This window comes from Chamaea fasciata, unplaced genomic scaffold (genome assembly GCF_029207755.1).
Source record: "Chamaea fasciata isolate MVZ Bird 193981 ecotype frontalis unplaced genomic scaffold, bChaFas1.0.hap1 SCAF_10, whole genome shotgun sequence".
Taxonomy (NCBI): domain Eukaryota; kingdom Metazoa; phylum Chordata; class Aves; order Passeriformes; family Sylviidae; genus Chamaea; species Chamaea fasciata.
This window is the reverse complement of record NW_027094095.1, coordinates 4868384-4894269: the sequence shown is the minus strand read 5'-3', so window position 1 is coordinate 4894269 and position 25886 is coordinate 4868384. Positions and strand designations below refer to the sequence as shown.

Below are 25886 nucleotides of genomic sequence, written 5' to 3'. Positions count from 1 at the left end.
GATTATTTCAACCTCTTGTTTCACTGAATTTGCTTCCATCAGCCAACAGTTTCTCAAAAAATCTTTCAAACACGATCAAGAGGGGAACCACAGGCCTCTGGAATGGAGAAGCAGTGTTTGTGGCTGCTGATGCACCAGGTAATTATAGAGGTTGAGAGTTAAGAAAAATGAATGTCAGACTGGCTCGGTGCGGAGAGGTCTGCAGGCACCTCTTTATTTCTCTGTGTGTGTTTTTGCTGCTGCCCAGCCTGCTGGAGGGAGCCTGGTGCTTGCCCCAGAACAGATGCCCCTCCTGGCCCTGGGAGCAGGAGCAATTGGACTTTTCTCTTCCTGTGGGGAGGAACCTCTGTGGTGCAGGCACTCTGCAGACACAGGCTTTGCCCAGGGCTGTGGCTGATCCTCCTTTCTGCTGCTCTGAGCAGCCCTAAGGATTCAGCTCCAATACAGAAATTAAGAATAACAAATTTTCTGTTAACACAGAAAACAGGGGCTTCATTCAGCTCGTTGTGGGAAAAGGCCAGGTCTGCTCCCCTGTGGACACTGCCACCTCCTGGTTTTTGTTCCCCAGCGGTGTCTGAGTGGTCCCTGGGCTGCTGGGGCAGGGGATGGAGCAGAGCTCAAAGGACTGAGAGCTGTGCGGAGGCTGTTCCCATCCCTCGTGTTGTGCTCTCCTGATGCCTCTGCTTTGGCTCCGAGAGGATCCTCAGCTCTTGAGTGCCCTCACGAGGGATCTGCAGCGCCTCTCCTCAGCCTCGGCACAAGAGCTGAGCACAGCTACAGCAGCGAGAGGCCAGGGGGATGCCTGCCATGGCTTAGCCCCCTCCCTCTGTGGGGAGCACACTTTTAAGCTGCATTCTTCGAACCTTTTCATCGCAGGCTCTCGGACCCACGTCCCCCAGGCTGAGGCCAAGCTCCTTTGTGTGGTTCATTATACAGCTGCTTCCCCTGCAGAGTCCAAGGTGGGAAATCAAAACAGATTCCAGCTCCCAATATCTGCAACTCTCAGTTACAAAGGAGGTTTTGTGGGCCAGAAAGTGGCCCCCGAAGGAGAGCCTGTGCAGGGAGCTGCAGGAGGGTTAAGCTGCAGATGAGCTCACAGAGGTTAAAGCTCAACAGGAGAGATGTGGCTGAACTGGGTTCACTGCACTGGGCAGCACTCCCTGGAGCACTTTGCTTTAAAAGCTGAGGGTGACAAAGTTACATCGGCTACAGGACAGCAGCACATTCACGGGGATAATCAGCGTTGATTCTGTGGTGGAGCAGTCCAGGCGGGCCTTCCAGGAGTGGTTTTGCCCCTCAGCTGTGCTCCTGTGTAATTTTCAAGGTGATTTTTAGGATTGTTGAGCACGTGGTTGCAACACATCCTTCCCTGCAGGACTGCTGCCGCAGAGATTGGGACTCAAAAAACCCCACCACCTTTTCCGCCTCTGAGTTTGTTCAGCTGCTCCCTTTGGACTCGCTTTTGGATTCATGTGCAAGACATAAAAAAGCAGCCTGGTTTCTGCATCCAGTCTTGCTGTACCTGGGGACACTGGATTTTCATGTAAATCTTTGGTGTAGGGCCAAATCTTGTCCTCTGGCATCAAACAGGAGATGGGTGATCTTTACTTCTGGCGATCAATCACATCTATGTGAAGGCAAGTGCCATTGCTACGAGTACTGTTGTCAGGGGACCGAAGAAAATCCAAATTAACAGGGTAAGTCATCTTTTCTTTTCCAGACCTCTCTCCATTTAGGCTAGAGCTGGGCAAAAAAATTCATCACAAAAGCAAAAGTTTGTGTGTGCTGAAGTGGTGGAATATCAAGTGGAACCAGTCTGCTGAAATGAGTAATATTTGCTTTTTGTATTTCTAAAACATTTCAGTTGTCAGTGGATTTCAGTTTCTTTTATTAAGAATTATGCAAATCCCAGTTATTTCAGGCCGGGTTGAATCCAGCAGCTCTTTGGGGGTTTGTTTTTAATTTTGTGTCAGTTGAAAAAGCTGCAAAGATTTGCCCCCCAAACAACTGAGAAAAATGTTGTTTAGAGTTTTTCCAGGAACAGCAAATATTCACTTTGTTTGCACAGCTACAGCCCTGACCTAAATAAAACTTTGCCTAATTGATGATCTCTCTAGCTTAATGAATATAGCTAAGAAGAATAACGGGATACAGTCAGATTCCAGTCTCACTTTGCTGACTTTTTTCACAACCTCACCATTTATTTTTAAATAGAAGTCCTGTTCCAGAAGCAAGCAGATATTTGTCTTTAAAAGGCCATAAAAATACCTCTGCATTGGAAGAACTCAGGTGGGTGACACTTTCAGCAATGGCGAGTTGCCTTTGCACACCTGGGTTATGCACTGCAAACACAGTATGCAAAACGGAGACAGAGAACTTTAAAATACAGATTTCCATCAAAATATTGGCATAGCATGATTAATGCTCCGCTGGTTCTTACACCAACACCCACACTTAACCCTGCAGAGCAGGATACAGTGTTTTCTCTCACCAGAGTAGTGTACAGCAATAGAAAAGAGGGAGAGGAGTAAGCAACCTGTGCCTGGTATCAAACCATGCCCTGGGCTCCAGCAGGTAGTTCTCACATTTAGCCCAGTGTTTAGCACGGTTAAAACCCCTCTGTGGACTTGTCCTCACATCCCCAAACAACCAAAAAGTCTGCTCTTTGGCCAGAACATGAACAAATAACCTTCCCTCTTCCTTCGTTTTGTCCCCTCCTCCAAGTTAAGGGCCACCAATCTCCTGAGACAGGTCAAGGCACGTGGCAGGGGGAAAGAAGAGACAGGCTGTGTTTTTTAGGGTGCAAGGCTCCCTGAGCCCTTGGTGGGGCAGATCAGCAAGGCACTGTTGGCAGGAGATCCATCCAACACCAGGGTCCAGTTGCTGTAAGGACGACCCTGATGTGGAGCTGCTAAAAACGACCGTGGTGGTGAGGATTTGTTCCTGTCTGGATACAGAGCCTGGCTCTGCAAGGCCTCGGTCTGTGCTGCTGCTGTGGAAATGAGCCATGATCTGCTCCTTCCGCACACGCACACGGGGCTGGCACCTGGGGCTGCCCCTTGGGTTATAAAAAATGCTGTAACTTGCACCTGCCCTCCAGGTGTTCCTGAGTTGGCTGCTCTGCCCCACAGCACCTGCAGAAACACAGTGTGCAGGGGAACCACAGTGTTTCCAGGACTTGGATTTCTCTTCCTAGGATGCAGAAAAGGAGGAATGGAAAGAAACTAACCTGCTTTGTCAAGGATTTTTAGCGTTAATGGCAGAGATTTTGTCTTGACCAGCTAACCCAGCTCTGCTCCGACTTGCTTTGGCAGAGGCCAGAGCTCCATCTGCCTGGCAGGGAGGCAAATGTACCCTTGGAGGGCAAGAACCCGGTGTGCTACCCTACATGGTCTGAAATATCAACATATAGTCTACATTCATCAAGAGAAGTCACCTGGGGAGAGGCTGGCAGGCTCCCAGCCCTGCACACAGATCAGAGATCTAGGTAAAGAACAATCTGTTGTGTAGGACCAAAGCATTGGCCTGAGGAGAGAGTTGCAAGTTTTGTGTGGCAAAGGGACTGAGTGGACCTGTTTTACACACAGGTAGCATTGAATTACATGGTTTTATTTATCTTTTTACCTGTGTAAAAGCCTTGAGGCTTCATGCTATATGGTGACAGCAAGTTTCATTGCTCTCTGCTTCTGGAGCTTGTTCTCTGGCAAACAGGGATCCCTGTCATTAGTGTAGTGTTCAAGTGCTGACAACCCGAAATTTCTTGTAATTGACATTTAGGGGATCTCTGAACTGCAGGTTTGTTTGAGGATCTGGGCTTTGCCTGGTGTCAATCAGGCTGTGCAATTGGGACTCTACTGGGGCTGACTGGTCACACCCTTGACTGGCAAACTGCTTTTCCTTTTTGAAGCATGTCTTCAAAATGTTGGGCTTTGAGGAATCTGACCTTTCTGTGTTCTAGCAGCTCCCTGGATAAAGACTGATGTACACAACTTTAGCAAGCTGAGGGAGAGATGAAAGAGCTGCCGAATCACAGCATCTTTCTGTCGTACTACTACTAAGGTTGTGAACATTATTTGTCTATTTCTCGACAGAAACGCTACCTGCAAGGTCCTGTTTTCCCTCCTGCCTCCTCACAGGTTGATGTTCTCCTGTGGAACTCTAAAATACCCCCTATTCCCATCTGCCAGAAGGAAGCGTGTGTATCACCTCCAGGACTCAGCTGCCCAAATGTCCTGGATCAACTTGTCCCTGTCAAACTCTTCCCAGGAACCTACAAGAAACCAGCTGAAGAGAAGTAACCACCGGTTGTGCCTCTGCCTGCACCAGAGCCAGCCAGGACCATCTTTCCAACCCTCCTCGGGGCTCTGGCCATTTTTGTCCCTAGGGTTTGGCATAGCAGCCCCCCTCCTCGATGGTCTGCACCGGCTGTATGGGTAGCACCAGGTGGGAGATGCGGCTCCACAGCCCGCTCAGCTTGTCGGAGTCCATGTGGTCGTAGGAGCTGGGGGTCCTGGTGCCGGTGAACTTGGCCCAGAGGAAGTCCCGGACCCTCTCCTCCACCTGCTGCAGGCTGACGTGGCCGTCCAGCGTGTCCTCCTCCAGCAGCACCGTCAGCAGCAGGGCCACGTCCTTGAAGGCGGCGCTCTCGTGGTCGCAGTACTTGTAGAAGATGAGGGTGGCCCCGGCGGGCAGCAGCTCGAAGCGGTGAACGACGGCGGCGCGGCTCCCGGCCCGGAACGCCGCGCTCAGCTCCGAGTCCACCTCCAGCTTGGCGCGGTCGCTGTGCAGCCCGGCCTTGTCCTCGCCCTCGACCTGCACCGTGCTGCCGTGCACGGCGGCCGAGTAGCAGTCGGCCAGGCGGGCGCTGAGGCAGCGCAGGGTCCGCTCGGCGCCGCGGGCGGCCGTGAGGATGATGATGGCCGGCTGCGTGTGCTGGGACGCGTTCAGGTGCTTGCGCAGGAACTTGCGCCCGCGGAGCCACAGGTGCGGGCTCTGGCCCGGAAAGCCGTGCTGCAGCTGGTCGAACTGGGACAGGAACGCCTCCACCGTGGGGTTCTTGCGGGGCTGCTGGGAGCTGGAGGTGGGGATGCAGAAGCAGAATATGCAGAAGCTGAGCACCGCGAGGCCCGCGATGAAAAGCCCTGTTCAACAGGGGAGAGACAAGACACAGGGAACAGGAGTCAGTGCCAAGTGACCCGCAGTGACACGCTGGAAAGCAGCTGCAATGGCTAGTTCTCCCCTCTCAGACTGTAACAGTTCTGGCTTCTTTTCTCCCTGCCAGGATTGGGATTAATACACGGGAGTTGAAGTTTGTGTTTGGACTTGGATGTTTATTATTTCTTATCTATTTACAGACTCGTGAGCCGTGAGCACTAACTAGCAAATTACAGAAATGAGGTAAAATGGACTGCTTCTAACTCCTTCCAAGGTTATTTAAGCACTAATCACCCAGTAACACCTATTGGGTGACACCTGTATTATTTATATTTTTGACCCAATAATGACCACCCAAGGCCCGCAATGCAGACCTTTTTCACCCAGTTACAGAAAACCACCCAAACCCGTGAAGAAGAAGGAAGAAGAAGGTGAGGAAGGACTTAGACAATGCCCAAAGTCCTCCATCTTGACTCACATGTATTACTATACACTAAAATCTTAAATCTAAGTTTTTCACCCTGTGAGATCACACAATACCATCCAAACTACACACCCACAACCCCCGTGCTATCACTCAATCTCGGTAGCCTGTTCCAAAGCATCAAGTCAAATGTGGTGCTTGCTTGAGGGTCAGCAGCTTTTAGCTCAGAAAGCCTGATGTTTTCAGCCTCCAGGGTTCCCACACTCAGACCTTGCCCCCTGCACTAGGAAAGTGGAGCAAGCTGGCCAGGAAAGGTGAAGGAGCTGCTGGCTCTGTATTGTGAGACTCCCACTCCAGTACACCGGGTGAGGGGGCTGCAGCTCCAGGGATGAGGGCAAGGTTACAGCATTGTGCAAAACTTCCTGAGGAAATTTTGCAGCTGCCCACAAGCTTTCTTCTCTTTCCCCCTCCTCTGTTTTCTTTAGGGTTTGTGGCTGTTCAGAGCACCACACATGGAGATGTCTGACCCAAGGTAAAGTGCTGCATTCACCGCCTTCTCTGTGCCATGAGTGAACAAAGGCCACCGTGCTTCTGCTCAGAAAACAGAAGGCAGCAAGGTCCAGACACAATGGCTCGTGTCCCTCTCCACGGCAAAGCAGGGTCTCTTTCTAACAGGAGAAATGTGTTGATGCAGAGCAGCATCACTGTTCCTGCTTAAAGCCCCACGACAGAGCAGGGCTGGGGAGGGGGACCCTCAGCACAAGCAGCCCCCAGACCTCCCAGGACATCCCAGGGCACTCACAGCATGATGACCACAATACGCCAGCTTTTGAGGCTGAAGAGCTGGAGGGGAAGCTGCCACTATAGGCTCAAACTGAACCTGTATTTAAGGGGATGTTTTTTTCTCTCAAACCCTCAGAAGAGGCTGTGAAAGGTCCCGAGAGAGAAGAGTAATTAAATGTGCTTCATTACTTGCTCCTGGAGGATCAGTGCCTTCTGGTCGATGAGTAACATGCAAGGGAAGCTTCTTTTCCTCACCTTTCCACAGGAGGGACTCTTTGGCCTTCTCCTGCTCTGTGTTTTGGTTGGTGATGTTCTGCAGGGAAGACTGAGTCTCTGGGTTTGGGGCTGTGTCCCCTGCAGCAAGAGAAAAGAAACATGTCACTCACTGCTGAGGGAACAGGTAAGTGGAGCTGTAGTAAGCAAAGCATTAGAAGTGACTACTGCTTTGGGTTAATACTGCCCTGAGTCTTGGATCTCTCCTCTTGGGCTGGGCAAGGAGAAAGACAATGCAGAGTGCAGTGTGGCTTCATGCCTTTCAAAGCATGACAGGAGCAAAAGGAGAGAGAAAGAGAGACGCCAATTAATTTCTTATACCTTCTTTCCTGCTTGACTCCAGGAAAGTGACAACAGCTACTAAAGATCTCACCCAACTGTTGTTCTAAAGCCTATGGAAAAGGTAGGAAGTGGAAAAGCAGCAGTGTGCAGCCACCAGCTCACCTTTTGGTCTTTTCCTTAATGTGCCCTGGGACCCACTCTCCTGTGTTTCCTGCTCTCTGGGTGCCTCTGGCTCCCAGTCTGGGAGAGTGGCACTGCTGCTCTTCTCTGCCAAGAGGCCCCTGGGGACACCTTCCATGCCAGTCACATCCATATGTGCCATTTCACTGTCAGAGCTCCGTGCCTTGCTTGTTGATGAGGCACCTTCCTCTGCCTTGCAGAGGCTTTCACACTGCCCAGCTGTCTCCAGGTGCTCCCGTGTTTCCTGGTGGACAGGGCTGTCTCCTTTGCTTTCCACATTGTCACGGCCGAGCCCAGCTGTGGGGAATAAAATTCACAGACCTACACTTAGTCTCTTTTAGCCCAAGAACCAACAACTCATTCTCCTGCTCTGCCTCCTCTAAGCCAAGGCCCAAGTTATCAGGCCCAGGGGTGGTGAGAGACTCACCTTCATCCAAATCCTCTTTTTCCAGGGGTCTTTCTGAGACACCTTCTCTCGTCTTGTCAGACTCTCCTGGCAATACTTCAGTTTCCTGGGCAGCTCTCTCCTCTAGTGTGGGACCAGCTGAACCCAACAGTGTTGTATCTCCCCCATCAGCAGCTGATCCACACACTGAAGAGTCTTCCTCTGGTTTGCAGGGTGTCTCAGGCCACCTGCTTGTCACTTGGTGCCCAGGTGTTTCCTGGCTGGCATCTTGGTGCCCAGGTGTTTCCTGGGTGGCCTCTTGGTGCCCAGGTAGCTCTGCTGTGCTCCCCACCTGGGCTGGTCCAGCTGTTGGGATCAGAGTTCACAAACCCAGTGAGCCACACAGGAGTCAAGAATGCCCAGTGCTTTACCACCACCCGTACAACTCCCAATTCTGGCACTGCAGAAACATTTACCCCAGTGAGAGGGAGAAAACAGTGTGACCAGAAGTGAGAAAACTCTTGGGTTGAGATCCAGACAGCTGAGTGAAGGGAAGGAGGGAATCAGGATGCAAAGGCAATCAATCACCACCTCCTACAAGCAGACTAAGGCCACACCAGCAATGGTCACCTTGGAACCCACCCCCTTCTCCCTTTCTTCCTGTGCCCTAGTTTTTGTTGCTATATTGTATTTAGCAACCTTCTTCCCACCTTGGGACCCTGCCCAATCTTCTGCACACCCCAGGGTATTTCCTGGTCAGGGACAGAAAGCCTTGGTGCTGTGCCAGCACTGTTCAGCAACAGCCAAAACACTCCTCTGTTTTCAACACTTTTTTCTCCAAACTACAGAACTTACAGCTGTCATGCTAAAGCTAACTCAATCCCAGCTTACGTCCTAGGTGGGATGGGCAGGCAATTCCTTCCTTTAGTGGGAGGCTATGTTACCACATCTTCCACAGATGTGGGTTTTCACAGATAGCAATGGATTTGAAGAATTCCTAAGGCTGTTGTTGAGTACAGTTCTGCCAGTGCACTTCAAGCATCTGTCTAAATGTAAATGATAATTCTGCTCATGCCCAGTTTCTGTTTCTGTCCTGGAGCTGCTCTCCCAAAGAGCTATGGCAACATTTAATTAGAAACAAACCCTAGAGCATAATTCAATAGAGAGATTCTGCAACTGAACAGCATTTGTGACGTATTCTGACCCTTACAGAACCAAAGCGCAGCTCAAATTTCAGGCACTATTTGTGAAAAATTGCTTATGAATGGTCAAGCACTACAATGACATAAATGATTACGCTATAATTGGAATAAACACTGATAAAAAGGGCAAGGAACTCCCCTCTAATTTGAAAACAGAGGAAAAGCTGCACTTGTCACTTGTCAGAACATGACTTTTACATTCTTTGTTGCTGATTATTACAGTAACACTTCAGACTATCTAGGACAGACCTGAGCTGGTGATGGCATCACTGTATCACTGACACACTCCTAGGTACTAGTCATAACAAGGCTCCCACAGAATGTAAGTACAAGGTAACATGAGGAAACTTGGATATATCCCGCTGTTCAATCTGGGCACAAACTACTCCTTGCTCTCCCTCTTCCAGAGTTTTTCCAACCACAAATGGTGGAAAACTGACTTATTATTTAAGCATCTGAGGATGGGAAGCACCAGGATGTAGGGAAGAAAGCTCTTCCAGCCTGGATCTCTCTCTTCAGCACTCCCCGTGCTGCTCTCTTGAGACACAGGACACAGAGTCTAAACCTGTTGCAGCTCGGAATTGAAACTGAAAGTAACCTGTTCATCTTTCACCCTTGAAAAAATGATGGCAACTTGCTTTCCTTGACTTGGAAAAGATGGGATCCTTTTACTGGTTTATTTTTCTTTTGCACAGGTTTCCCATGTCACTGCTGGAAACTTGCAGCAAAGGGATTTTCCTAGCAGACGGAGTAAGCCTAGGAGTCACTTACCTCCAGGCAGACCCACGCTTGGATTCTCTTCCATTTTCCTTTTCCCCTGGAGTTGCGGCTTCTGCAGTGTTCGGTTTCACTTTCTCCGGTGTTCATACGGAGCAGTGTGTCGCTGCTGCTGGAGAGGCTGACCAAGTCCTGCCCCCTTCACAGCCACCATCCCGTCCTGGTCCAGGCAATTCCAGCTACACGCCCACACACCTGATAAGCACAAACACAGGAGCCGTGATCCACGGTGCAGGAGGCTCCTCCTCCACGATTCCCAAGGTGAAAATGGGCGGATGTCGCCCATAACCATGAACCTTCAGCCCATGGGCTGTCAGCTATTTTGCTTCCCGTCAGTCCAGGGGTTAATGCAAACCGCATTTATCCTGGGACATGCCAGCGGGGTGAGGCACCGCTGTCTCATCCCGAAGGACTCGGCTGCGCTCCCGCACGGCAGGCCCGGAGTCTGGGGCTCGGGCAGGCTTCTTCTGGGCACCTGGCAGCTCAGGCCGACACGGAGCAACGAGCCTGCTCCTCCCTCACTCCCTGCCTCCAGCGTGTCGGAGGATCCGGCAGGAACACCCCGCGGGCTCAGCACTGCCTGGCCGAGCGCTGCCAACCCGCAGCCTGCACCCCTCGGAGATGACTCCCCGCCGCTAAAGCACCTCGGCACAGGGCACAGGGCTCGCCGGTGTAAGCCAGCGGATGGCTTTCCCAAGCACAACTAAGGCGGCATGGAAAACTCCCACAAAACTTTCCCCGCTGCAGAGTGGTGCGCGCGGTTTTCTGCACAGAAATCTCCAGCCCAGCCTCCTCGGCAGCTTTTCGGCACAGGGGAGCACCTGACCCCCCTCCAGCACCGTCTCCAACACACGATTTGGGGGTGCGGGGTGCAGTCGCTGCCCTGCCCGGCTCTCGTCCCTCCCCTCCCTGTTCCCGATGCTGACGCTCCGGCAGGAGAAGGAAGTCAGCAGAACAAAGTGGAGCCGGACGCTTACCCAGGCAGGCTCGCAGCCGGTCAGGGCGGCGATCGGGAGCAAAGGGGCGGCAAGAGGAGGCCAGCGCTGGCCTTTCCCCTTGCCCTCCGTCCCAGAGGCCCTTCGGTGGCAGGACACCAGCGCGCACCCTGAGTCCTCCGCTGGAAACGTGCCGGCGAACTCTGCCCTTCCCTGGCTCCCGGCTGCCTGCTGGGAGCTGTAGTTTTCCCTCCCACAGTCGTTCTCGGGAGCCCTCGGGAAACAATAACTTCCTTTTTTTTGGCCGTGTTTCCGCGACTCTGTGGCTGCGCGCTTTTTTTCAGGCTCATTGCGTGACTGGTGGCTTCCTGCATTCAGCAACAGTGTTGCGGGTGGAAGCAAGGGAACCGGAGTGAGGAGGGAACTGGTTTGAGAGTTGATTTAGGAAAAGTACTACAAAGCAGCAAAGCCCGGGCTCTGGAAATGTCATGTTTCCAGTGCAGGGAGGCTGGGGAGGATGTGAAATGGGGGGGTCTTCGGCATCAGCCTGGAGGGAAAGGGATGTGGAGCCCACCCAGTGTCCCCTGAAGTGGTCCAGAGACTGCAAAGGGGGGAAAGGTCTGAGAGTGTGTGTCAGCCCTTGGCCTCATTTAGGCAATGCTCTTCCAAAAGAAAAAAAATCTGTTGTAATTTGTGGTTGCCTGCACAGTGGCATGTACAGGCATGGGTATTTTCCAAACCCTTCCCTATTGCCCCTGCCCAGGACACATTTCGTGGAAAGCAGCAGCGTGGAGCACGCCAGGGGAGAGGCAGCAGCACAAGGAGCAGCAGAACAGAGACAGCAATGCCCCTGGAGCTCAGCTTGCTGTCTTTTCACCAGCATCCCCAGAGGAGCCCAGCAGCAAATGGCTGAGACAAAACACAAGGAAAGGCAACTGAAACAGCACTGGAAAGGAGCAGGCATAGAGTGGCTGGGACTCCTTGATCTGGGGGGCAGAGGGCTGAAAGGGGGGATTGGACTAATGTTTAATTTGTTTCAATTTGACTAAATCCCCCCCTTACTAGTGCTGGAGGCACTTGTAAAACAGGTAAGAGGTTAGGTTCAAATAGGAAGGAAAAACCTTCTTTATGCTGCATAGAGAAACCCTTACAGGCCCAGGGAGCACAGAGGCAGTGTCAGAGGGGTCAATAAAATGTGTGTGCCACGTTACCCGGGGCTGTTAGTATGTGCACAGGCATCAATAATGCCACTGCTCATGTCAGGAAAGTGATGAGAAGGTGAGGTGTGCTGGCCACTGCACCTTAATTCTGACAGTGGCTTCCTCTGTCACCCACAGAGCATGGGAGGGGACAGTGGCCATGGCAGACTCAGCACATTCCCTTGTCATGACCAACCTCTCACCAGGTGCAGCAGAGGCTGTAAAACCAGGGGAATGGAAAAGCAGGAAGGAAAACGCCAGGACAAGGTCACCTTGAGGGCCCTGCTCCTGGCGGCCATCAATCTCGCACCCTGACTTGATCTCCATCAGTAAGGAACAGCAGAGAGGAGCTGCAGGTGGTAAGGGCTTAATGGAAATCCAAATATTTCCTATCCCTCTGTCCCTAAAACCATCCAGGCCCTTCAACACAGCAGGTGCTTGGGGCCGAGGCGCCGCCCTTTCCACAGAAGCACAAGTGTCACAAAACTGGCAGCAAGAGTGTGACAAAATCAGGGGGTCATTTCAGCCTCTCCAGGTTGAGAACCTGGTTCCCAGAAAGTTGTTTGGCAGGAAAATTAATGTCCGGCCTAGGGCATGAAGTCATCACAAAACAGTTACAAAAAAGGATCTTGATATTGTTATGTTGATTCTTTTTTTCTGATGTGGTATTTTTACATCCTCTTTTATTTTTGCTTTAGAAAACAGTGCTTGATGTGCGTGTTCTGCTTTTAGGACTGAAAAGAATGACAATATTTACAGCTGGTACAGTAGGAGGTATGTATAACTTATCTCACAAATATCCAGTTGCTTTTGAGTGAAACTGCAACATTCACGGTGTGCTAATAAAGCATTTAAGGTACTTTTTGTTTTGAAATTTTTGTACAGAGAAGACAGGCACAGGAGTGGAGGCTGAATGGCACTTCCCCCTCACCCAGCCTTCCTGTTGGATTGCACAGTAGTGCCAGACCCCTTTCAGTGACAGCACAAGGAGCAGTGGCCACAAACTAAAACACAAGAAGTTGCACATCAACGTGAGGAAGAATTTCTCTTCATTGAGGGTGGTAGAGCACTGGGAAAGACTGCTCCTCTCTGGAGATATTCCAAACCTACCCGGAGGTGTTCCTCTGTCACCGGCTTCAGGTGACCCTGCCTTGACAGGCCTGTTGGATGATCTCCAGATGTCCCTTCCAACCGCAACAATTCTGTGATTCTGTGAATTTGTAAAAGCATAACGTCTCTATTTGCTTAGCAACTCATTTCCAAGGTGGTCTTGAGCTGCTAGGGAGGGAGTCTAGAGGAGATCTTGTAGTCCTGTCCATTTGCCTCTTGAAAGCCTGCAGTCAAAGGAATTCTACCACATGCCTGGCTAAAAATGCTTTATCAAGAATGCAATCAAACACATTTTAAAATCCCCGTTTACCAGTAATGCATCTGAACAAACGGGTAAGGAAAGTGAAATGCCTAGTGAGATATTCCAGACCTGATTAACCAAAATGATTCCCACAGTAAGGAACAGAGTAGTGCAACGTTATCAGCGCCAGAGGATCTCACGTCCCGCAAAGTACCTCTGAGATTCCTCTCTCTGCTCTTCAGTTGCTGTTTACGTTTATAGAGTTGGTTTGGGGTTTTTTTTTCGCCTCCGAGAAATGCAAAACTGCCCTTGTTCCGCGACCACCGGGCGGCACACAGAAGATGCTCGGGCGGGGAGCGGCGGCGCGGGCCCGGGCTGCCCTCAGGGGCCGCCCCCGCGGGCCCCGCCGGCTCGGGGGGGCCGCGGCCGTCCCGCATTTTTTTCACTGGGGGGCAGCAGCCGCCGGACGGGCGTTCCCCGGGAGTTCCTCCTCCCGCCAGGCCCGATCCCCATCCCGCTCCCGGTCCCGGTCCCGGCCCCCGCGGGCGGCTCCGGCGGCTCCGGGGCCATGGCGGACCGGCCCCGGTACCACGTGACGCCGCGGCGGCCGCTCCGCGCGCGGGCGGAAGCGGCGGGCGCGGGTCCCGCCCCGCGGGAAGTGAGGCCCGCGGAGCCGCCCCCGCCGCCGCGGGAAGGCGGCAGCTGTAGGCCCGGGCAGGCGGCGGGCGGACGGGGAAGGGGTCGGGGCAGGGGACGGGGTCGGGGCAGGCGGCGCGGCGCGGCAGCGGGCGATATGGTGGGAAGCGGCGATGACGAGGCGGCTCCGCCGGACGGCCCCGGGCTGGCTCCGCAGGACGGCCCCGGGCTGAAGCGGCGGCGGAAGAGCCCCCGGCTGGCGGCGGCGGCGCGGCCGGAGGAATCCCGGGACGAGGTGGACAGCGCGGCCCAGCACGGCGCGCTGCACGGTAAGCGGCGCGGGCGGGCGCAGCGGCCCGCGGTGGATCCTGTGGTTGAGGGCGCGGCCGGGCGGCGCGAAGCGGGGCGGGCGGGCGCCTTGTGGTTCCCCTCCGGGCGTGTTAGGACGGGACCGCGGCGCTGGGAACAGCGCGGGCTCCCGGTGAGTCTGGTGCTCCTGAGAGGCTGTCGGGCCTGGGCCCAGTGGGCTGCTGCTGAGTTGCCCCTCACCCGTTTCTCGTTTCAGGGGACGAGCATCACTTTGGGACCCCCGACTCCCTGACGCGCCCCCCTATAAAAGCGTTCAGATCGCCAGGTAGGCTCCGGCTCCCTGAGCTCACAGTCCGCCCACGGGCAGGGGGCTGGAGTGCCCCAAGCCTAGGGAAACGCGGTTTATTGGGGTTTAGCTCCTTGGCAGGTGTTACCGCGGCTCTGGCGCACAGGTGAGGAAATCCCGTGGGGCTCTTATCCCATTCACGGGGGATGGAAGGAGAAGCAGTTCTCCAAAGGATCGCTGCATGCAGGGCACGCTGAAACCCTCAGGTGGCTGTTTTTCCTTGTGCATCACTTGGAACAGGATTTTACCGCGGCATTCACATTTTACTGACGCTGCTTGGTCTCGGAAGGCAGGATTTAAAGAAGGTATCTGAGGAATATCCATTCCTCAGTGGCTGTGCTCCTCGCATTGCTTATGAGGAAATGCGTAACTGGGGCTTGTCCTTCCTTTGAAACACCAAGCATGGTCTGGGACTTGCTCCCGGACGCTGGGCTGGACAAGCTGCTCTGTTGGCACTGTGTGGCACCCGCTTGTTGCTTTAGTTAATGAAACCTGTGTCTTCCTCAAAACTATAGGAACGTGCCAACTCAGTGTAACGCAGTTATGTGTCATTCTGCCAGGAATTGAATAAGTTGTGCTTCCTTCCCTTTTACTCTCTTTTGGAGTGTGTATGTGATCAGTGTGTGGCAGTGCTCAGGGATGAGCTGGGCTAGCCTGGGACTGTTCTCACTCCCGTCTGTGTTTTTGTCACCAAGAGCTGGCTGCCTGTGTTCTGCTCCAGAGGCAGAATTTCCAAGAGGCATGGGGGAAAAAAAAAAAAAATCTTATCTTGAGGAAGGAAGAGCAAGGTTACAATGAGTATTTCTTTAGGCAAGTACAGAGGTTTGTCTGTGAAAAAAACTCTTCCTCTAACATGGTGGCTAACAGGGTGTAGTAGGCTTAGTGTTTTTAACGTGGCTGTGCTGCTTCAGGAGGTGCAGCTGAGGGTTGGGTTTTTAATTAGATGGCTCTAAAAATGAGGCTCCTCTCCCCCCCACCCTCTCCAGCTCTTAACAGCTGCATTGGATTATAGGCACAACAGCTGTGAAAGTGTGATAACAGACTCTAATAGTTCATATAGAAGCAGAGGAGTAGTTGTCCCCCCATCTGTAGATGTGCAGTGTTGTGCTTTTCCTGCAGAGTTTAGGGGTGGGTCAGTGAGGCATGGGAATAAGCAGGCTGAGTTGTTAGGGTAGCATAATCGTCCTGCTTCCCTGAGAACAGAATGGAAGCAAAACCACACCTTGAGAAACTGGTTCCTGGCTTCTCCTAAGAGGTTTTAAGTACAGGTTAGGCAACTTGCTTGGGGAGCTTAAGAGCTTTAAGAAGAGCTTGCAGAGTTTTAAGAGCCTAAAAACCCCTGCCTTGAATCAGGCAGCTTCTAGGTCAGTGAGCTGAAGATACATGCTAGCAATATCCATGGAAGTTGTCTTATAGCTTTCTTTCCTGCAGCTTCTAAGAAATCTTTGAGACACAGAGAGTAGTGATTGATGGCAAGAAAGGGAGAGGTATTAGGAGTGGGGACTGCCTGAGTAGCCCTCTTTAGATTCATAGACCTTTTTGGTCTTCTGGTCACAATTACTGAGGAGATTTTCCCTGTAAAACCTCGGTACATAGTGAAATATTATGGATATGTGGTTTGGCAGTCCTGAAAATGAAGTAACTTGGTGAGTAGCTTTGTTCTGAGCTTTGTGGGAAATCAGTCACTTAACAGCTTTTTAAGATGGATTTAACACATAGAGCCCCATTAAATGTGTGCAAATACTTTACTGTTGCACCTGTAACTTACCATAGTTTAAAACTCACAGCTTTTCCCCATTTTTTGTGGTTTGGATAGGTCTGGTGGGTTTTTTTTTTTTTTTCCTCCTTAGTATGTTTGACCTGCACTGGTGTGCTGAAACTGCCAGAACACATTAGAAAAAGGCTGTTTTCTTTGTTGAAGTAAAATCACTAAACACTAGGTGGCAAGCTGTGCATTGCTCTTGGCATATGCTGAAAGAGCTACAGAAACACGTCCAACCCCTGCAGAACCTTGGGCTCTTAAAAGAGTAAAAGGGCCCAGAGTGAATGCTAGAAAAAAACTTACCAATTGTATTCTTCCCTTTGCTGTTTGCTCTGCTGATGCTTGATAGCTGTGCCATGATCTCTGTTCCACAGCTTTTTATTCTATACCTGAGCTTTTTCTTACCCAGCCCCTTGATTCTGGGATTGCACTTTACCCATTCCTGCATTTGGTTTCCCAGCCCTGAGCTTTGCTCTGTGACCTCTGCTACTCCACAGGGCTCTACTCTTGCAATGTTAGTGACATGAACTAAGGTGGGTTTCACAACTGAATGGCTCTGTAAGTTGGCAAATAGCTGAAAGATGTTGGTTTAGATTCTTCCCAGCTCCCTGAGGGGTGAAATTAGGTTGCTGATGTGGATTAGGAGAGAATAAGACCTAAGTAAAGGATGGCTTGGGCTCCATTAAAAGGGAACTTAGTTTCTATATTTGCTTCTGTCTCTTTTCCCCTCTGCCCAAGGCTGCATAAGACAGCACAATTATTGTTTGTAAGTTGAGTGCCCAAAGCTGTGGGAAAAGCTCTCTACTCCCATGGCTTTTACACTGAATCCCCTTAGTGCAAGGAATTTCTTGGCTCCTAGTGTTCATGTTTTTAAGCCAAGAACTCAAAAAAAAATTTATTTTTTTAAAGAAGTGCGTGGTGGTGTAGACAGCTATATTGCTAGTGAACTCAAATTTACCATGGGCATTTCAAGTCTGAGCTGCTTTTTGTTGCATTTTAAGAGAGTAACTTTTGGGAGTTCACAACTTGGAATATCACTGATTTAGATCGTGGATGTTCGGAAACTACAACTTGGTCCTTCAGATTTGTGATGTTTCCAATCCTCTTTTTGTCCCTTTTTTTTGCTCCTGACAGGTGGTACTGCAGTTTACTTGGAAGAGAATCCAGTAAAGGAAAATGCAAAGGTTTATGACAGTAATGAAACTAAGAAACCAAACATTTGTACACCATTAAAAGGTAACAGCTTTTATCAGTACTTTTTCCATGGTGTAACAGATGATTGCTTAAATGTATTAAAATGGCAATCGCTCAGTTCTATTAGAAAAGGGGGAGTTTTTGAGCTGAAATCTGGACGGATGAAAAATGTTTGGGTTTTTTTTAACAAATAAAGTTTCAGTGTGTACTGCTGCCTGAGCCAAAGTAAAACTGTTTATATGATAATCTGCTTGGGTGAAAAGCATCAAAGTTCAAGAAAAGGCAGATTTCAACTTTGATTAATACCCAACAGTGTGGTTTTTGAACAGCAAAACAAAAATAAGAGTAATATCATACCCGCTACAAAAAACTTGAGAGTGGATCTTTAATTGCCCCAGGCAAAGAAAACTAAAACTGTTCTTTTTCTAAAGAGGTGAGTTATCTTTGACTCCAGCAGGGGGAATGGCTACACCAAGTGATTTCAAGGTGAGGGAGCACTTTGCTTAGAGATTTCTCTCAATGTGTATTACAGAAGCAATGGGGAGGTACAGTGAGAAAAAAAAATGGGATGATTCTGAGCCACAGAAGGAAGTTATGTGTCTTTTTGAAAGAAGACATAAGAATAAGATTTGTGATATTGGCAAAAGCAGGGTGAGGGGACAAATTAAGCCCGTTCTAATAGATGACAGTAGCTTTCTCCAGCTCAGAGGGGCCCAAGAGGCTGTTCATATGCTGCAGGCTTGGTCTGGCAGCACCCCATATCCTCCTGCCCTAATAAGCTTTGAAGATTTCATAGAAAGAGCTAAAAGCATGAATGGCTGGTCTGTCTTATTCCTGCCTCTGTTGTGGTAACTGAGTTCTTCCATTTGTGCTTTGGTTTCAGAAATAAAGGCTGACTTCCGTGAGAAAAATCAAGACTGCTACTCAACTGCTGCACCACAGAGTAAGTAAAACAAGAGAACCGAGTCTTTCCCTGTCATTAGATGAAAAGGACAGAGTTATTTTCCTTTGCTCTGCTTCTGGTTTTTCTTGTACCCTGGGACACTGTCTGGGGAGGCGCTCAGGAGGCAGATTCTGATAGAAGCTGGAGAAGGCAGCACATTCCAGTCAGAGCCTTTCTATGAGGTTATTCGACTTGCTGACCACAGAAGATGCTCCCCTTTCTCTTTTACCTTTCTTTTTGGAGTTGACTTATGGGACAGTAAGTGCAGAGCATGGAGGAGAGGCACTGTGGGAGTAAGCTGAGGAAGGGAATAAAACCTTCACCTTTTGGTGGCAGTGAATGTTGGTTTTTACACAAACCTTCCCTTTTTATCCTTTCCCTGAGAAGGGGTGACCTGCTGTGATCTAATTACATGTTCTGCACTCATGGAAAGGAGCAGCATTTTTTTTTTGCTGGCAGAATCCAGTCTGGTTATCTAATGACCAGCTCCCAGTGACTTTTTTTGGGGGGGATTTGGTTTGGTTTTTTTCCGTTGTTTTTTTTTTTTTTTTTTTGGTGTGTTGCTTTGTTTTTGGTTTTGGTTGGTTGTTGTTGTTGAAGAGTACCTGAAAGAAGAAGAAAAAAAAATTTTCTGAATTCTTAGTAAAATCTTGGTGCTTGTTTCTGTCCTCAGCAGGTATAGGTATAGATATACAAAGTTTTGTAAATCAGATTTCAGTCTGAAGAACCTGCAGGGGTTCCTTGGGTTTTTGTTCCGTTTTGGTTTGGTTTTTTTTGAAAACCATGGTGCCTTCAGGAAGAGCAGCTCATCTTGTGGTAGCTGTACCTCTGTGAAGTGCCTTTGGAAAATGAATTGATGCAGGGAGTTCTCTCTTGTCTGATATTTTCACTTTCCTGTGCCACTCCAGGTGCTACAGGAGTGATTAGTTGTGTGTTGGGTGAGGAACTTTGGAAGATCACTGAAAACTCTGGAATCTTTAAGGTGTCTGCAGAAGTTAGACTTCTTGAATTCAGCACGACAAAATTTACTGGGCCTTTGTGCAAAATGTGTTGTAAATAAGCACAGTTCTTAGGCAGAGTAAGATCTGGCTTTAGACTGTTTATTGAATTTTTTTCCTTTAGTGTACGAGTTACAGCTGCCACCTAAATATGAAACTTGATCTGTGCAAACAGAGCTGCATTCTGTCTATTTTACTGAATTGAGGTGATTTTGAGCTGTTAACTCGTAGAGGATTGAGATAAGCTTAGCCAGTGACAAGTTCCGTGGCTGTGCCCTTTTGGGGTAGGGGGTTGAAATTACAGAATAGGGCAGTTCATTAAGCCAGTTAAGCCCCAGCTTAAAGCAGAGCTGCTTTTAGCACCTTCTGTGATTACATTCATACAGAAACAAGGTTATAGAGTTTATTTCAGTGTCTTTAAATAACTCCTGCAGGGTATGTTTGTTCAGTTTATTCTCAATAGTGCCATTGACAGTGTCCTGATTTGGTTATATATTATTAAAGAGCCTTCAGCTTTGAACCAGTTGCTGTAGTTCACAAGGAGACATAAGTTCTCCCGTCTTTTTAATTAACTGGCTAAATGCAGAAAACATGCTGACCAAAAATTACACCCCATATATTCATACTGGTTTCTTGGGAAAGTTTTTCATAACACTTTACGGATAATGTCTCTTGTATTTTGCTCTCTGAGTCCATTTAAATAGACCAAAAGTATATTTTGAAGTTGAAAACTTGCACTTTGCTTTAAAAGCATCATTCATCCCAAGAAACTGACTGCTGATGAGGCAAGCTTCCAATCTGAGCTACATGGAGAGGGAAAAAATAAGACTGTGCATTTAACATATTGTTTTGTTCTTTCTATTTATGCCTTGCATTATATTGTTTATCTAGTGTGTCCATTAATTAAGTTTCCATTTTTACGCCTCTCAAATTTCTGGGCAAAATCAGGAAACTTAATTGGGACATGGGATCCTTGTGCAGAAAATAACAGATTGTTAAATCTCTTCCATTTTATCACCTTGCACTTGAAGTTGAATTTTATTTGCATAATTCTTCAAGAGTTGAAAATCTTTGGGGGTGATTTGGGGTAGACTGGAGACTTGTGCTTTCTAGGTGAGACCGTCAGGGATGGCTTGGGAGCTGGCATTTGGCAAAGAGCAGAGATGGATGTTGGCTCTGACAGTTGGGTGAGACTTCTCAGGCTGGTAAATGTGGTGATGGTGGCATTCTCCTTGTCCAAGATGATTCTGTTGAGCACGAGGGGGCGAATGATGAGGAAGAGAACTGAAAACCCTGGACCTGACACAGGAGGAGGTGACAGCCTCACCTTTGCTCCGACTTCGCAGGACTGTGTTTGCTTCAGCAGGGTATTTTGTGGAATGATTTTTGGTAAAAGCATAACTAGGAACAGCTTTTCATTGTAAATAATGCAGTTTGGTGGTTTCAACTCCCTGCTGGAAGATTGGTCATAATTGTTGTATTAGTGTTCTTCTCATGCTCCTTTCTCAATCTCTTAACAGGCAGAAGTAAATCTCGGTATCAGTCCAGTACAGAGAAGCAGTCCCAGCCTTTGGCCAAAAGTAAGACTTCTGCTTTCACTTTTGTTTCATACTTGTGTAACATTTAACCATTTTCATGCCTTTCCGAATATTTCACTTCCTGGGGGTTGGTGTTAACCTGAGGGTCCTTGCCAGAAGGGATGATTTGCCTGCTAGGACGTGTCATCAGCATGAGGGAAGGAAGGGTGTTGTACAGTGAGTAACATTTTCACCTGAATTAGAGGCCTTTCATCTGTAATGTTTACAAGATGAAAACTGAGGCAGGGCTAGTGGTGGTGTTATTTAACCATTGTTGGGTTGCTGTCCTGATAAAAGTTAGGGTGTAAAAAGGTAAAAGGAATGAAGTTCTTCCTATTTCCAGGAAGATGGGTGTATTTTGTCACTGATTTCACTAGGAACAGAATTGAGCCTTTTGCTTGCAGTACGTGAAACAAGTGTTAATTTAACCGTTCAAATAAAAACCAAATCAGAATATCTGATATCTGGTGTGCACTGTTTGCTGTGGGTACTTTGTGAAGCTCACTGATCCAAAGACCACAACGCTTTCTGATGGCATTGACCTCCAGTGTCTGAGATGCAAAAATTGCTGCAGGAACTATTTTTATCCTCAGGGGAATAGGAAAGAGAAATAACACAGCAACCATTCTGGGCAGCCAGGTTTTCTATAGGATCTTTTCTGCAGACCATAAATGTAGGGAAAGTGTTGACCTTTTTTAGAACTCCTTTAAGCTCTTAGTTTGGATTTTATTAAATTGAGTGGACCATGGGCGAACTTTAGGAGCTCCTTTTTCCGAAGGTCTAATTAAGTCTCAGTCATTCTGGGAACATGTGAAAATGTTATGCTGTCACTTTGCTAAGTGACTTAAGAAGTTCAAAACTGTGTTCTGTTTTGTGGTTTGTTTTTTTTTTTAACTAGATCATATTTTCTATGTTTTTCAACTACTGTACCAGTATTGAGAATGGGATGATTTTACTGTTTCCTCTTATTTTCCTTTCACTTGTTGACTTCTGATGCCTTTTAAAACATTGTTTTCTTCTTGTTTGCTCTCTCTCTCTAGATGATGGTGAAAGGCAGAATGGGTTTCACAAGATGTGGACTTTGTTACTGGTTCTGTTAATTAGCGTCCCATTGCTTTATGTCCTGTGGAGTGGAATTCAAGATGGAACTCCCTCAAGGAGAGATGCTGAAATTCTGCAAGAGTTTCGGGCCCGGATGCAGAAACTTAAGGACACTTACCAAAGTCAGGACCCCGGCTTGTGGAGAAGAGCCCACGCATCCCTTGAGAAACGTCTGAACTCCTCCCATGTGCATTTGGAGCCAGCTATCCTGCTGCTCACAGCTGGCAAGGAAGCTGAGAAGGCCCTGAGGTGCCTGAGCAAGGAGATTGCCGATGCTTTTGCCTCCTCCCAGAACGCCACCACCATCAGCATCGATGGGGTGGACAAGGCAGTGCTGGACAGCGACGCTGCCAAGCTGCAGGTGGACAGAGAGCTCAGCTCTGGGTTCAGTGGAGGCAAGAAGGTCGCAGTGGTGCATCGATTTGAGTCCCTGCCTGCAGGCTCCACCTTAATCTTTTACAAGTACTGTGACCACGAGAATGCGGCATTTAAGGATGTGGCCCTTCTGCTGACGGTTCTCCTGGACGAGCAGTCGCTGAGAAAGAGCCTCACCTTTCAAGAAGTGGAGGAGAAAGTCCGGGATTTCCTCTGGGCAAAGTTCATCAGTTCAGATGTTCCTAGTTCTTATAATGGCATGGACACAGATAAGCTGAGTGGACTGTGGAGCCGGATATCTCATCTCGTCTTGCCTGTTTGGCCTGAAAAGGGTCTCCCTCTGGAGGGATGCACATAAAAGTTGCTGGAGAGCACTTGGAAGAGGAGTCAGACACAAAATGTGTGTTGCAAGGCAGAACAGGGAAGAACTTCGTGTGCCTGCTGAGCTCAGCAGCAAACCAGTCCTTTCTGTGCAGAGACTTCCCACCAACTGGCAGGGTTGATTCTGCCACAGTAACTAGGACTTCTCTATAAACTACGGAGTGTAAGCAAGGAACCTGCTGGTTGCTGGTAAATTGTATTCAGTGATACATTCAGCCTTGGTGTCCTGGAGCTGGGCATTGCTGTGCATCAGTGCAGAGTCACTCACCTGCCTCTGAACCTGTGTTGAAGCACTGTTGGCTTTGCTGTGAGGTTCCTTCTCTGGTGGTGCATGAAGCTGGTATAACAGTTGACAAGGTCACAATGTAAAACCTTCATCTTCATCTCCCAGAATTGCTTACTTTTCTTCTAACATAAGAAATAAACTGAAAGTGATAAAGTGATGTGAGTCTAAGCACAAGCTTCTTCCTGATCCATTGGATCACAACATAGATGTCAGCTATCTCTGGCCACCTGTAGAAGTGGCAAAATTGCTTGAAAGATCTGCGACCCATAGAGAACCTTTCAGCAAGCATTTCTTCCTTCAGTGAGCCTGCTCCAAACAGTTCTGGAGAAAGAGAAAAGCTGAGGTACAGGGGTTGCTTAAAGTCAGTAGTACTCGTGTCAGTTAAGTAATTCCTCAGTACCTCTTTGCCTGGCTGCTTGCAGGAGTTCTCTGCTCTTTTTCAAAGTTCTGCAAGTTGTAAAATTTGGATGGAAATGATAAAGTATCATCCCCATGTACATACGATCTCCATTCCAAATAAAACTTTAGGAAGACATAGGTCATTTGTCATTTTACAAAGATAATTATTTTTGCATTGAGAGAATCTATTTATTTGTGGTACTTGATATCCTAAAAAAAATAACTTTTCTTCTTGTATCTGTGTATAGCTGGCTGCTTGCTGTATAAATTTCTAGCAAAGAACAGATTTGCAGGGCATGCTTTTAAAATGTTTTTTAGTCTCTCATGTCAAGAATTCCTCACACCAGATTAAAAACAAGTACCTGTTTCTATTGTTAAGTACTTCGTGTAAAAAAATAAAAAGAATAGCAGCACTTCCATTTCATTGCTGTTACTTCATGCTCTGAGCTATTGGTCCATGTTCATTTGGTTTGAGTGTGAAGGAACATGTGAAGATGCTCTCAAATTAACAGGATGCTTTCTGGTAACAGCTGAGAGGTTTGGGCCATCCTTCATTCACAAGCCCTTTAAACTGTCCTCTCGCAAAAAAAGAAAAATCTTTTTCAACCAGGAAAACCTGTGGAGGAGCTGGAGCTTCTGGCTTCTTTGTGCAAGGCAGGGGTGGGGGTGTGGAATTGACCAAAATCCCCTGAAGGATATAAAAGAGCAGAATTTGGGAGACACAGAGCCGTGGTCACTTAAACCAGAGGTGGATTTGTTCTAACTATTGAGAGCCAGCAATGGATAATGTTTCCTGTTTTAATGGGCAGAAATAAAAACAGTAAGAAGACATGGAAGTGCTGTTGTTCTGGATGTTTAACAGCTCAGGAAGGAAAAGATGGCATTTACATTTTGAACATTTCACTGGACAAATGTTTTTTTAATTAAAAAAAAAAACAACTGTGACTTATTTTCAAATGTGTCCTCATAGCATGTTTGTTTGTATATTATGTAAACTATTTTAGTAATGATTCAAAATAAACACACTTGTTTGTTTTATAAAGCTGTTTTAAGACTTGCCCTTTGAAGTGGTCACACCTTTTTTCCCTCCATGTTTAAATTGCTCATTTCACCTTTGACCAACTACAGATGCCTAAAATTTACAACTTTTAAGAAGCTTGACTGGAGTGGTAGCTACTGGGATGCAGATGCATGTATTTCATAATATCAGGGCTTTTGTCTGGCAGGGAACGTTTCAGGAAATGGCTGTGAATTGTCTTTTATTTGGTGTTCTTGTACTAATTCCCCAGTTCTGATTTCAGCTGGAACTAATGATAAGATATGGTTCACTTGTTTCATTAGCCCAACACAAGAGTCAGCAGCTGACAAAAGGGATGACTTCATTCTTGTTCCACTCCTAGCTGCACGTTCTGTACCTTTGGTGTTGCAAGCTAGTGCACTGTGAACTGACTGGAGGGACAGTCTTACTGAAAAGTAACTTTAAAAAGAATTAACAGAACTGGCCACCAGAAAAGAAAAAAGAAAAAAGAAAAAAAAAAAAAAAGACAAAGTTGTGATGTGAAGACAGGAGATTCCACACACATACAAATAAAATGTATTTAATACAGGTTGTTTTATGTTTCTAAAACTTCTCTTCCTTGGAGTTATTAAAGAGCTATATTCCCGGTTCAAGGAAAATAGGAAGGTGTCTGGAAACTAAAGACTAATCTTGGGCTAGCCAAAGCCAAATCACTTTTTTTTTTTTTTTTTTTTTTTTTTTTCTGTTGTGAAGTCTAGAGAAAGCCTACAAGGGTGTATTTTCAAATATATTGTGCTGCTTAGTTTGAAAAAGCTGAAAAACAAGGTGGTATAGTCAGTTCCTCCTTCCATAGGAGGGAGAAAGGCTCAGGATTCAAAGACTCTTCCTGCTCTTGAAGCAGCAGGTCTTTTTGTAGCTTTTTGTGGCTTTGTCCTTAAAAGGCTCTCATTAAATATCCACATGTACTTAATGCAGATCTCATTAAGCAACTCCTACTCAGCCAGAGGTGAAGAGTAATGTCTGTCTGTGTTCTTCACAGGCAGCTGATTTACTATCCTTGTATAATTATTTCGTTGCCTCGGGCAAACGGAGTCATTTGATGTTTTCCAAACTGTAAAATAGTTTGGCTCCTTCTGGAGAAATCTCACTTGTGAAGTGTCCCTGACTGTCAGCAGATGAGGAAATTAGTTTGTGACAGAAAAAATGTGGTTTTACAGAGCAAAGACACCAGATCTGGCCTTGAGACCAAGAAGGGGATTTTTCTTCTTCTGTGGCCTTTAGCAAAAAAAACCAAAACTTGAGTAGAATATGATCTTTTGGAGAAGGGGGCTGAACCAGCTACACACCAAACTGCAGACGAGTTCCAGCACTCTGCAAATTGGACTGGAAATGGTCCAAATGCTCCTGGGGCTGTGAGCAGACGGAGCAGCAGGTGGAAGGGGGAGTGTGACCCCTCTCCTGCTGTCACCTGTGGGCACCTGCAGGATGGAAATACCTCCTGCCTTCAGCAGTGGATGTTGTGAAAGGGACCCAGAACAAGGCACTGGCCCAGCTGTTGTTACCTTGTCTCTCACGCCCTGCTCTGAGTCACGCTGTGCTGTGCTGAGTTTGGAGCA

General features: G+C 48.1%; 2 protein-coding genes across 3 annotated transcripts; one reads left to right on the top strand and one right to left on the bottom strand.

Moving 5' to 3' along the window:
- Window positions 1-1858: 1858 nt before the first annotated feature.
- TOR1AIP2 (torsin 1A interacting protein 2) lies at window positions 1859-10603 on the bottom strand. Of its 2 annotated transcripts, none has more exons than XM_066192141.1 (6): window positions 10438-10603; window positions 9455-9655; window positions 7524-7847; window positions 7079-7393; window positions 6551-6715; window positions 1859-5141 (listed from the first exon to the last, which is right to left on the bottom strand). In XM_066192141.1, the coding sequence occupies exons 2-6, from the start codon at window positions 9486-9488 to the stop codon at window positions 4381-4383; spliced, it is 1599 nt and encodes a 532-aa protein (XP_066048238.1). In that variant the 5' UTR covers window positions 9489-9655; window positions 10438-10603; the 3' UTR covers window positions 1859-4380. The 2 variants fall into 2 exon arrangements, with proteins under 2 accessions (XP_066048238.1, XP_066048239.1); XM_066192142.1 differs by having other exon boundaries at window positions 6617-6715.
- Window positions 10604-13649: 3046 nt separating this feature from the next.
- LOC136294429 (torsin-1A-interacting protein 1-like) lies at window positions 13650-24294 on the top strand. Its single transcript, XM_066192140.1, has 6 exons — window positions 13650-13910; window positions 14147-14215; window positions 17133-17234; window positions 18076-18135; window positions 20654-20713; window positions 21751-24294. Exons 1-6 carry the CDS (start codon window positions 13739-13741, stop codon window positions 22542-22544), a joined length of 1257 nt encoding a protein of 418 aa, XP_066048237.1. The 5' UTR covers window positions 13650-13738; the 3' UTR covers window positions 22545-24294.
- Window positions 24295-25886: the final 1592 nt, after the last annotated feature.

Coding starts and splice junctions, on each gene's coding strand:
- TOR1AIP2 (XM_066192141.1), bottom strand. CDS start 9,488: ATGGAAGAGAATCCAAGCGTGGGTCTGCCTGGAG. Junction 7,848..9,454: donor AAGCGTGGGTCTGCCTGGAG/GTAAGTGACTCC, acceptor TGATCCCAACAG/CTGGACCAGCCCAGGTGGGG. Junction 5,142..6,550: donor CACTGATCCTCCAGGAGCAA/GTAATGAAGCAC, acceptor CCTGTTGAACAG/GGCTTTTCATCGCGGGCCTC.
- LOC136294429 (XM_066192140.1), top strand. CDS start 13,739: ATGGTGGGAAGCGGCGATGACGAGGCGGCTCCGCCGGACGGCCCCGGG. Junction 14,216..17,132: donor AAAAGCGTTCAGATCGCCAG/GTAGGCTCCGGC, acceptor TGCTCCTGACAG/GTGGTACTGCAGTTTACTTG. Junction 18,136..20,653: donor CTCAACTGCTGCACCACAGA/GTAAGTAAAACA, acceptor ATCTCTTAACAG/GCAGAAGTAAATCTCGGTAT.